Source organism: Scyliorhinus torazame, chromosome 3, assembly GCF_047496885.1.
Source record: "Scyliorhinus torazame isolate Kashiwa2021f chromosome 3, sScyTor2.1, whole genome shotgun sequence".
In the NCBI taxonomy this organism is placed as follows: domain Eukaryota; kingdom Metazoa; phylum Chordata; class Chondrichthyes; order Carcharhiniformes; family Scyliorhinidae; genus Scyliorhinus; species Scyliorhinus torazame.
In genome coordinates, this window is record NC_092709.1 from 377253845 (window position 1) to 377266038 (window position 12194).

At 48.0% G+C, this 12194-nt stretch overlaps 1 protein-coding gene across 4 annotated transcripts in view; it reads left to right on the top strand.

Moving 5' to 3' along the window:
* LOC140409375 (dynactin subunit 1-like) overlaps window positions 1-12194 on the top strand; it is a 276463-nt gene that overhangs the window by 252796 nt on the left and 11473 nt on the right. For all 4 annotated transcript variants that reach the window (XM_072497822.1, XM_072497823.1, XM_072497824.1 and 1 more), the window contains 2 exons: window positions 3731-3899; window positions 11438-11506. In XM_072497822.1, coding sequence (XP_072353923.1) covers window positions 3731-3899; window positions 11438-11506 — 238 coding nt within the window. The remainder of the gene's footprint in view (window positions 1-3730; window positions 3900-11437; window positions 11507-12194) is intronic.

The window sequence follows — 12194 nt, forward strand, 5'->3', positions numbered from 1 at the left end:
CTTATCCCGACAACCTTTCTTAAATAGTGGGACCACATTCACAGTTCCCTGGCTTATCCCTACAGCCTTTCTTAAATAGTGGGACCACATTCACAGTTCCCTGGCTTATCCCTACAGCCTTTCTTAAATAGTGGGACCACATTCACAGTTCCCTGGCTTATCCCCACAACCTTTCTTAAATAGTGGGACCACATTCACAGTTCCCTGGCTTATCCCCACAGCCTTTCTTAAATAGTGGGGCCACATTCACAGTTCCCTGGCTTATCCCCACAGCCTTTCTTAAATAGTGGGACCACATTCACAGTTCCCTGGCTTATCCCCACAGCCTTTCTTAAATAGTGGGACCACATTCACAGTTCCCTGGCTTATCCCCACAGCCTTTCTTAAATAGTGGGGCCACATTCACAGTTCCCTGGCTTATCCCCACAGCCTTTCTTAAATAGTGGGACCACATTCACAGTTCCCTGGCTTATCCCCACAGCCTTTCTTAAATAGTGGGACCACATTCACAGTTCCCTGGCTTATCCCCACAGCCTTTCTTAAATAGTGGGACCACATTCACAGTTCCCTGGCTTATCCCCACAGCCTTTCTTAAATAGTGGGGCCACATTCACAGTTCCCTGGCTTATCCCCACAGCCTTTCTTAAATAGTGGGGCCACATTCACAGTTCCCTGGCTTATCCCCACAGCCTTTCTTAAATAGTGGGACCACATTCACAGTTCCCTGGCTTATCCCCACAGCCTTTCTTAAATAGTGGGTTCACAGTCACAGTTCTCCAGTCCTCTGGCATCTCTCTTGTGGCCAGAGAGGAATTCAACATTTTGATCAGGACCCCTGCAATCTCCTCCCTCGCCTCCCAATATAACTCCAATACCTTGTCACTCCCCATGGCAATTTGCTCAATAACATCACAGTCTCTTTCCCCGAGTTCCATATCTACCTCCTCAGTCTCTTGGGTGAGGACAGATGTCAAGTATTCGATCCACTCCCTCCCAATGTCCTCTGGCTCCACCCACAGATTTTCCCCTTGGTCCCGAATGGGCCCAACCTTCCCCTTGTTGTCCTCTTCCCATTGATATACTGATAGAATATCTTGGGATATTGCCTACTTTTACCAGCTAGAGCTTGCTCTCCTACTTGATTTCTTAAGCTCAAACCCTGCACTCCACTAATGTCCCCGTTGATTTGCTCCCCTTGTACTCGCTGAAAGCCTCTCTCTCCCTTCTCCTCGTATCCTGAATGTCTCTCGACTTGATATTGCTTCTATTACCCGAGAGGGAATATGTTGGGCCTGTACCCTCCCCATTTCCTCTTTGAATGCCCCCCACTGCTCTTCTGTAGATTTCTCCACCAGTGACTCTTCCAGTCTACCTTGGCCACCTTTGTGGGCAGCACGGTAGCATTATGGATAGCACAATTACTTCACAGCTCCAGGGTCCCAGGTTCGATTCTGGCTTGGGTCACTGTCTGTGCGGAGTCTGCACGTCCTCCCCGTGTGTGCGTGGGTTTCCTCCGGGTGCTCCGGTTTCCTCCCACAGTCCAAAGATGTGCAGGTTAGGTGGATTGGCCATGTTAAATTGTCCTTAGTGTCCAAAATTGCCCTTGGTGTTGGGTGGGGTTGCTGCGTTATGGGGATAGGGTGGAGTGTGGACCTGGGGTAGGGTGCTCTTTCCAAGAGCTGGTGCAGACTCGATGGGCCGAATGGCCTCCTTCTGCACTGTAAATTCAATGATAATCACATCCTGCCTTATTTTATTAAAATCTGCTCCCCAGCAATCCAAAACTTTTTTTTGCATCTTGTCTATTTCTTTGTCCATATTGATATTGTAGCATGTTGTGGTCGCTATCACCAAAATGCTCCCCCACCACCTGTCCGGCTTCATTCCCCAGAATTGGGTCCAGCACTGCTCCATCCCTACATATTCACCAAAAAAGTTCTCCTGTATAGATTTTAATAACTCCACTGCAGCTAAGACCTTAACACAATGACTCTCCCAATTAATGTTGGGAAAGTTTAAATCACCTAATATAATTACTCTATTGTTATTTTTACCCTGAATTTGCCGCTGCCTATCTGTGGGTCTATAATAAACACCCAGCAATATGGATCTCCTTAAGCTCTACCCACAAAGCGTCTCCCGAAGCCCCCTCATCCTTACTGCAGTAGCTGACTCCTTAACTACCAATGCAATGTCTCCCCCTCTTTTACCCCCTCCCCTGTCCCTCCTGAAGATTCTATATCCCGGGGCGTTGAGCTGCCAATCCTGCCCCTTCCTCAACCACGTCTCCGTGATGGCTACTATATCATAATTCCACGTGTCAATCCTCGCCCTTAACTCATCCGTTTTACCCACAATACTCCTGGCATTAAAGCAAGGTCATCCAGCCTTGCCTTTCTCCCTTGGACCTTGCTACTGCCTTATTCCCTCTGACCTGGTGTTTTTCTCTATTATGCTGTGTCCCTATTCTGCTAACAGCCTGTGGACCCTCCCCCTGCTAAATAAGTTTAAACCTTGGAATGCCTTGGAATCTTCTATCAAACAATGCTTTCTTCCGGATGTCTTCAGCGAGGATCTGCTTCCAGGATTTCAACTCTCCTTTTGAAGTTCCCTTGGATCGCCACATGCATTCAAGCTTTCCCTTCCACACAGTCTCTCAGATATCCAGCCAAGCTTCACAGGCTCGGCGTAAGGAGTCACCAACCTTTGGGTCCCCTTCAATCTCTGGCCTCTCACAAGCCCATGTTACCCCAGGTCAGCTCCTTGTATCCCTGTCTTTTAATTTGGAGCCTCTGCTCCTCCCTCTTAACTGGACAACCTTCTTGGAATTTCCTTTTGCCTCTCTCCCCGGTTTTGGGCTCTTGCTGTTGTTTAATTTGGGGCCTGCAGTCCCCCTTCCTGTCCTGCGCGAGAGACTTTTTCCGTTTCCGCTCGGCAGCAGTTTTTTTTTTTTTTTTTTTTTTGCTACGTTGCCCCATGAAAAATGCAGGCATCTTTTAAAGTGAAACTAAACTCCAGGTTTTTTAACGGTTCAGAAATATAAATGAAGTTTAAACTTAAAGCAAAAGCTTATGCCCAACACACGGACATGCAAATATAAATGACATAAAACTATAACCACTTCCGAACAGTATCACCAGCCAATCTGGCTACAATAGACTTGAGCCCTTCATCCGAGTCGTTGATATATATTGTAAATAGTTGACGTCCCAGCACTGTGGCATTCCACTTGTTAGTTTTCCAACTTGAAAATAACCCATTTATCTCCCAATTGCATAAGCTCTTACCTTATGTGGAAACCTTTGATGTGACAATTTATTTCATGCCTTTTGCAAATCTATATACACAACGCCTACAGGTTCCCCCTCATCTACCCTGCTTGTGACATCCTGAAAAAAGTCTGATAAATTGATTAAACACGATTTCCCTCGCACTAATCCATGTATAATCTGTCTGATTGTATTGTAATTTTCTAAATACCTTACAAGCACCGCCTTAATAATGGATTGCAGCATTTTTCCAATGACTGGTATTCGGCCAACTGGCTGATCGCTTCCAGCTTTCTGTCCCCCCTGACTTTCTTGAATTGAGGTGTTACATTTGTGGTTTTGCAATCCACTGGATCTTTCCAGAAACAAGAGAAGTTTGGAAGAATGTTGCTTTGAGAGCAGGAACAGAGAGTTATTTTAGTGAATGTGTGAACCTTGCTGACTGGTTACTTGTCCTGTAGGTCTCTGGGACAATGCAGTGTCGATATATACAAGAAGATTGGAGGACTTTACCCTGAGATGAGTGTCCATGAGAGATCGCTGGATTTCCTCATTGAACTGATGCACAAGGACCAATTAGACGAGACTGTCAATGTGGAGCCTCTCACCAAGGCTATTAAATACTATCAGGTACCAGAACAGCAGACTCATCTCACAGGCCAGCAACACCGATCCCAGCTTTGAGTCAGTGATTAACCCCTGGTTGCAGTCAGTGCATTATCCCTGGTTATAGTCAATGGATTATCCCTGATTAGAGTCAGCGATTGATCCCTAGTTAGAGTACTTTGCTGCATTACATGTGTGCACAGGCAATGTCAGTTACCTCTTGCCATTGAGCTGGCCGTTACTGCCATTAGACAGGATATCAGTGTTCACCATCAGTTACTTATCTCTGGTTACTGAGCTGGGAGTTACTGTCAGTGGGTTATCTCTGGTTACTGAGCTGGGAGTTACTGTCAGTGGGTTATCTCTGGTTACTGAGCTGGGAGTTACTGTCAGTGGGTTATCTCTGGTTATTGAGCTGGGAGTTACTGTCAGTGGGTTATCTCTGGTTACTGAGCTGGGAGTTACTGTCAGTGGGTTATCTCTGGTTACTGAGCTGGGAGTTACTGTCAGTGGGTTATCTCTGGTTACTGAGCTGGGAGTTACTGTCAGTGGGTTATCTCTGGTTACTGAGCTGGGAGTTACTGTCAGTGGGTTATCTCTGGTTACTGAGCTGGGAGTTACTGTCAGTGGGTTATCTCTGGTTACTGAGCTGGGAGTTACTGTCAGTGGGTTATCTCTGGTTACTGAGCTGGGAGTTACTGTCAGTGGGTTATCTGGTTACTGAGCTGGGAGGTACTGCCAGTGGGTAATCTCTGGTTACTGAGCTGGGAGTTACTGTCAGTGGGTTATCTCTGGTTACTGAGCTGGGAGTTACTGTCAGTGGGTTATCTCTGGTTATGGAGCTGGGAGTTACTGTCAGTGGGTTATCTCTGGTTACTGAGCTGGGAGTTACTGTCAGTGGGTTATCTCTGGTTACTGAGCTGGGAGTTACTGTCAGTGGGTTATCTCTGGTTACTGAGCTGGGAGTTACTGTCAGTGGGTTATCTCTGGTTACTGAGCTGGGGGTTACTGTCAGTGGGTTGTCTCTGGTTACTGAGCTGGGAGTTACTGTCAGTGGGTTGTCTCTGGTTACTGAGCTGGGAGTTACTGTCAGTGGGTTATCTCTGGTTACTGAGCTGGGAGTTACTGTCAGTGGGTTATCTCTGGTTACTGAGCTGGGAGTTACTGCCAGTGGGTTATCTCTGGTTACTGAGCTGGGAGTTACTGTCAGTGGGTTATCTCTGGTTACTGAGCTGGGAGTTACTGTTAGTGGGTTATCTGGTAACTGAGCTGGGAGTTACTGTTAGTGGGTTATCTCTGGTTATTGAGCTGGGAGTTACAGTCAGTGGGTTATCTCTGGTTACTGAGCTGGGAGTTACTGTCAGTGGGTTATCTCTGGTTACTGAGCTGGGAGTTACTGTCAGTGCGTTATCTCTGGTTACTGAGCTGGGGGTTACTGTCAGTGGGTTATCTCTGGTTATTGAGCTGGGAGTTACTGTCAGTGGGTTATCTCTGGTTACTGAGCTGGGAGTTACTGTCAGTAACCAGATATAACCCACTGTCAGTGGGTTATCTCTGGTTATTGAGCTGGGAGTTACTGTCAGTGGGTTATCTCTGGTTACTGAGCTGGGAGTTACTGTCAGTGGGTTATATCTGGTTACTGAGCTGGGAGTTACTGTCAATGGGTTATCTCTGGTTACTGAGCTGGGAGTTACTGTCAGTGGGTTATCTCTGGTTACTGAGCTGGGAGTTCCTGTCAGTGGGTTATCTCTGGTTACTGAGCTGGAGGTTACTGTCAGTGGGTTATCTCTGGTTATTGAGCTGGGAGTTACTGTCAGTGGGTTATCTCTGGTTACTGAGCTGGGTAATACTGTCAGTGGGTTGTCTCTGGTTACTGAGCTGGGAGTTCCTGTCAGTGGGATATCTCTGGTTACTGAGCTGGGAGTCACTGTCAGTGGGTTATCACTGGTTGCTGAGCTGGGAGTTACTGTCAGTGGGTTGTATCTGGTTACTGAGCTGGGAGTTACTGTCAGTGGGTTATCTCTGGTTACTGAGCTGGGAGTTACTGTCAGTGCGTTATCTCTGGTTACTGAGCTGGGGGTTACTGTCAGTGGGTTATCTCTGGTTATTGAGCTGGGAGTTACTGTCAATGGGTTATCTCTGGTTACTGAGCTGGGAGTTACTGTCAATGGGTTATCTCTGGTTACTGAGCTGGGAGTTACTATCAATGGGTTATCTCTGGTTACTGAGCTGGGAGTTACTGTCAGTGGGTTATCTCTGGTTACTGAGCTGGGAGTTCCTGTCAGTGGGTTATCTCTGGTTACTGAGCTGGGAGTTACTGTCAGTGGGTTATCTCTGGTTACTGAGCTGGGAGTTACTGTCAGTAGATTATCTCTGGTTACTGAGCTGGGAGTTACTGTCAGTGGGTTATCTCTGGTTATTGAGTTGGGTGTTACTGTCAGTGGGTTATCTCTGGTTACTGAGCTGGAGGTTACTGTCAGTGGGTTGTCTCTGGTTACTGAGCTGGGAGTTACTGTCAGTGGGTTGTCTCTGGTTACTGAGCTGGGAGTTACTGTCAGTGGGTTATCTCTGGTTACTGAGCTGGGGGTTACTGTCAGTGGGTTATCTCTGGTTACTGAGCTGGGAGTTACTGTCAGTGGGTTATCTCTGGTTATTGAGCTGGGAGTTACTGTCAGTGGGTTATCGCTGGTTACTGAGCTGGGAGTTACTGTCAGTGGGTTATCTCTGGTTACTGAGCTGGGAGTTACTGTCAGTGGGTTATCGCTGGTTACTGAGCTAGGAGTTCCTGTCAGTGGGTTATCTCTGGTTTCTGAGCTGTGAGTTACTGTCAGTGGGTTATCTCTGGTTACTGAGCTGGGAGTTACTGTCAGTGGGTTATCTCTGTTTATTGAGCTGGGTGTTACTGTCAGTGGGTTGTCTCTGGTTACTGAGCTGGGAGTTACTGTCAGTGGGTTATCTCTGGTTACTGAGCTGGGGGTTACTGTCAGTGGGTTATCTCTGGTTACTGAGCTGGGAGTTACTGTCAGTGGGTTATCTCTGGTTATTGAGCTGGGAGTTACTGTCAGTGGGTTATCGCTGGTTACTGAGCTGGGAGTTACTGTCAGTGGGTTATCTCTGGTTACTGAGCTGGGAGTTACTGTCAGTGGGTTATCGCTGGTTACTGAGCTAGGAGTTCCTGTCAGTGGGTTATCTCTGGTTTCTGAGCTGTGAGTTACTGTCAGTGGGTTATCTCTGGTTACTGAGCTGGGAGTTACTGTCAGTGGGTTATCTCTGTTTATTGAGCTGGGTGTTACTGTCAGTGGGTTGTCTCTGGTTACTGAGCTGGGAGTTCCTGTCAGTGGGTTATCTCTGGTTACTGAGCTGGGAGTTACTGTCAGTGGGTTATCTCTGGTTACTGAGCTGGGAGTTACTGTCAGTGGGTTATCGCTGGTTACTGAGCTGGGAGTAACTGTCAGTGGGTTATCTCTGGTTACTGAGCTGGGAGTTACTGTCAGTGGGTTATCTCTGGTTACTGAGTTGGGAGTTACTGTCAGTGGGTTATCTCTGGTTACTGAGCTGGGGGTTACTGTCAGTGGGTTATCTCTGGTTACTGAGCTGGGAGTTACTGTCAGTGGGTTATCTCTGGTTACTGAGCTGGGAGTTACTGTCAGTGGGTTATCTGGTTACTGAGCTGGGAGTTACTGCCAGTGGGTTATCTCTGGTTAATGAGCTGGGAGTTACTGTCAGTGGGTTATCTCTGGTTACTGAGCTGGGAGTTACTGTCAGTGGGTTGTCTCTGGTTACTGAGCTGGGAGTTACTGTCAGTGGGTTATCTCTGGTTACTGAGCTGGGAGTTACTGTCAGTGTGTTATCTCTGGTTATTGAGCTGGGAGTTACTGTCAGTGGGTTATCTCTGGTTGCTAAGCTGGGTGTTACTGTCAGTGGGTTATCTCTGGTTACTGAGCTGGGAGTTACTGTCAGTGGGTTGTCTCTGGTTACTGAGCTGGGGGTTACTGTCAGTGGGTTATCTCTGGTTGCTAAGCTGGGTGTTACTGTCTGTTGGTTATCGCTGGTTACTGAGCTGGGAGTTACTGTCACTGGGTTATCTCTGGTTACTGAGCTGGGAATTACTGTCAGTGGGTTATCTCTGGTTACTGAGCTGTGAGTTACTGTCAGTGGGTTATCTCTCGTTACTGAGCTGGGTGTTACTGTCAGTGGGTTATCTCTGGTTACTGAGCTGGGAGTTACTGTCAGTGGGTTATATCTGGTTCCTGAGCTGGGAGTTACTGTCAGTGGGTTATCTCTGGTTACTGAGCTGGGAGTTACTGTCAGTGGGTTATCTCTGGTTACTGAGCTGGGAGTTACTGTCAGTGGGTTATCTCTGGTTACTGAGCTGGAGGTGACTGTCAGTGGGTTATCTCTGGTTATTGAGCTGGGTGTTACTGTCAGTTGGTTATCTCTGGTTTCTGAGGTAGGAGTTACTGTCAGTGGGTTATCTCTGGTTATTGAGTTGGGTGTTACTGTCAGTTGGTTATCTCTGGTTTCTGAGGTAGGAGTTACTGTCAGTGGGTTATCTCTGGTTATTGAGCTGGGAGTTACTGTCAGTGGGTTATCTCTGGTTACTGAGCTGGGAGTTACTGTCAGTGGGTTATCTCTGGTTACTGAGCTGGGAGTTACTGTCAGTGGGTTATCTCTGGTTACTGAGCTGGGAGTTACTGTCAGTGGGTTATCTCTGGTTCCAGAGCTGGGTGTTGCTGTCAGTGGGTTATATCTGGGTATTGAGCTGGGAGTTACTGTCAGTGGGTAATCTCTGGTTACTGAGCTGGGAGTTACTGTCAGTGGGTTATCTCTGGTTACTGAGCTGGGAGTTACTGTCAGTGTGTTATCTCTGGTTATTGAGCTGGGAGTTACTGTCAGTGGGTTATCGCTGCTTACTGAGCTGGAGGTTACTGTCAGTGGGTTATCTCTGGTTACTGAGCTGGGAGTTACTGTCAGTGGGTTATCTCTGGTTACTGAGCTGGGAGTTACTGTCAGTGGGTTATCTCTGGTTACAGAGCTGGGTGTTGCTGTCAGTGGGTTATATCTGGGTATTGAGCTGGGAGTTACTGTCAGTGGGTAATCTCTGGTTACTGAGCTGGGAGTTACTGTCAGTGGGTTATCTCTGGTTACTGAGCTGGGAGTTACTGTCAGTGTGTTATCTCTGGTTATTGAGCTGGGAGTTACTGTCAGTGGGTTATCGCTGCTTCCTGAGCTGGAGGTTACTGTCAGTGGGTTATCTCTGGTTACTGAGCTGGGAGTTACTGTCAGTGGGTTATCTCTGGTTACTGAGCTGGGAGTTACTGTCAGTGGGTTATCTCTGGTTATTGAGTTGGGAGTTACTGTCAGTGGGTTATCGCTGCTTACTGAGCTGGAGGTTACTGTCAGTGGGTTATCTCTGGTTACTGAGCTGGGAGTTACTGTCAGTGGGTTATCTCTGGTTACTGAGCTGGGAGTTACTGTCAGTGGGTTATCTCTGGTTACTGAGCTGGGAGTTACTGTCAGTGGGTTATCTCTGGTTACAGAGCTGGGTGTTGCTGTCAGTGGGTTATATCTGGGTATTGAGCTGGGAGTTACTGTCAGTGGGTAATCTCTGGTTACTGAGCTGGGAGTTACTGTCAGTGGGTTATCTCTGGTTACTGAGCTGGGAGTTACTGTCAGTGTGTTATCTCTGGTTATTGAGCTGGGAGTTACTGTCAGTGGGTTATCGCTGCTTACTGAGCTGGAGGTTACTGTCAGTGGGTTATCTCTGGTTACTGAGCTGGGAGTTACTGTCAGTGGGTTATCTCTGGTTATTGAGTTGGGAGGTACTGTCAGTGGGTTATCTCTGGTTATTGAGCTGGGAGTTACTGTCAGTGGGTTATCTCTGGTTACTGAGCTGGGAGTTACTGTCAGTGGGTTATCTCTGGTTACTGAGCTGGGAGTTACTGTCAGTGGGTTATCTCTGGTTACCTAGTTCGGAGTTACTGTCAGTGGGTTATCTCTGGTTACTGAGCTGGGAGTTACTGTCAGTGGTTTATCTCTGGTTACTGAGCTGGGAGTTACTGTCAGTGGGTTAACTCTGGTTACTGAGTTCGGAGTTACTGTCAGTGGGTTATCTCTGGTTAATGAGCTGGGAGTTACTGTCAGTGGGTTATCTCTGGTTACTGAGCTGGGAGTTACTGTCAGTGGGTTATCTCTGGTTACTGAGCTGGGAGTTACTGTCAGTGGGTTATCTCTGGTTACTGAGCTGGGAGTTACTGTCAGTGGGTTATCTCTGGTTACTGAGCTGGGAGTTACTCTCAGTGGGTTATCGCTGGTTACTGAGCTGGGAGTTACTGTCTGTGGGTTATCTCTGGTTACTGAGCTGGGAGTTACTGTCAGTGGGTTATCCCTGGTTACTGAGCTGGGTGTTACTGTCAATGGGCTATCTCTGGTTATGAGCTGGGCGTTACTGATTAAAACCAAAGATAACTCACTAGCAGAATCCTGCGATGTGGCACTGATAACTCATCAGAGAAACCAATTTAACCAGAGATCACACATTGACTTAAACACTTAACGCATGAACTGGAATAACGAATGCCGGTTATCGTGACTGTAACGGGCATCACCCCAGTGACTGTAATGGGCATCACCCAGTGACTGTAATGGGCATCACCCAGTGACTGTAATGGGCATCACCCAGTGACTGTAACGGGCATCACCCAGTGACTGTAATGGGCATCACCCAATGACTAATGGGCATCACCCCAGTGACTAATGGGCATCACCCCAGTGACTGTAATGGGCATCACCCAGTGACTGTAATGGGTATCACCCCAGTGACTGTAACCGGCATCACCCAGTGACTGTAATGGGCATCACCCAGTGACTGTAACGGGCATCACCCAGTGACTGTAATGGGCATCACCCAATGACTAATGGGCATCACCCCAGTGACTAATGGGCATCACCCCAGTGACTGTAATGGGCATCACCCAGTGACTGTAATGGGCATCACCCCAGTGACTGTAATGGGCATCACCCCAGTGACTGTAACGGGCATCACCCCAGTGACTGTAACGGGCATCACCCCAGTGACTGGAACGGGCATCACCCCAGTGACTGTAACCGGCATCACCCCAGTGACTGTAATGGGCATCACCCAGTGACTAATGGGCATCACCCAGTGACTCTAATGGGCATCACCCCAGTGACTGTAACCGGCATCACCCAGTGACTGTAATGGGCATCACCCAGTGACTGTAATGGGCATCACCCCAGTGACTGTAATGGGCATCACCCAGTGACTTACCCGTGACTGGAAGCAGAGGTAAGGCACTGACTGTAACAAGCGGTGTTGAAGCTGGGAAATGACGAGGGATGGAAGCTGGGGACAGCGGGAGTCGGGTAGTGAGTGGGGCTGGCGTCTCTGCCTCAGGAGCAACGCGCCGTGCCAGGGAATAACTGATTTAAATCTAAAGTACTTTTTTAATGTGCCCACTGACTCCATCTCCTTCGAAACGGTTTGCATGAGACTTGTGGTTTTGGGTTTTGTGTTAACCAAGTCTGTGTTCTCACCGCAGCATCTGTACAGCATTCACCTGGTGGAGCAAAGTGAGGATTGTACAGTACAGCTGGCCGACCACATCAAGGTACGTGGGCCACCCAGGCACTATACACAGGTATGTGTGTCACTCAGTCACTATACACAGGTACGTGTGTCACTCAGTCACTATACACAGGTACGTGTGTCACCCAGTCACTATACACAGGTACGTGTGTCACTCAGTCACTATACACAGGTACGTGTGTCACCCAGTCACTATACACAGGTACGTGTGTCACTCAGTCACTATACACAGGTACGTGTGCCACCCAGTCACTATACACAGGTACGTGTGTCACCCAGTCACTATACACAGGTACGTGTGTCACCCAGTCACTATACACAGGTACGTGTGTCACTCAGTCACTATACACAGGTACGTGTGTCACTCAGTCACTATACACAGGTACGTGTGCCACCCAGTCACTATACACAGGTACGTGTGTCACCCAGTCACTATACACAGGTACGTGTGTCACTCAGTCACTATACACAGGTACGTGTGTCACTCAGTCACTATACACAGGTACGTGTGTCACCCAGTCACTATACACAGGTACGTGTGTCACCCAGTCACTATACACAGGTACGTGTGTCACTCAGTCACTATACACAGGTACGTGTGTCACCCAGTCACTATACACAGGTACGTGTGTCACCCAGTCACTATACACAGGTACGTGTGTCACCCAGTCACTATACACAGGTACGTGTGTCACTCAGTCACTGTACAC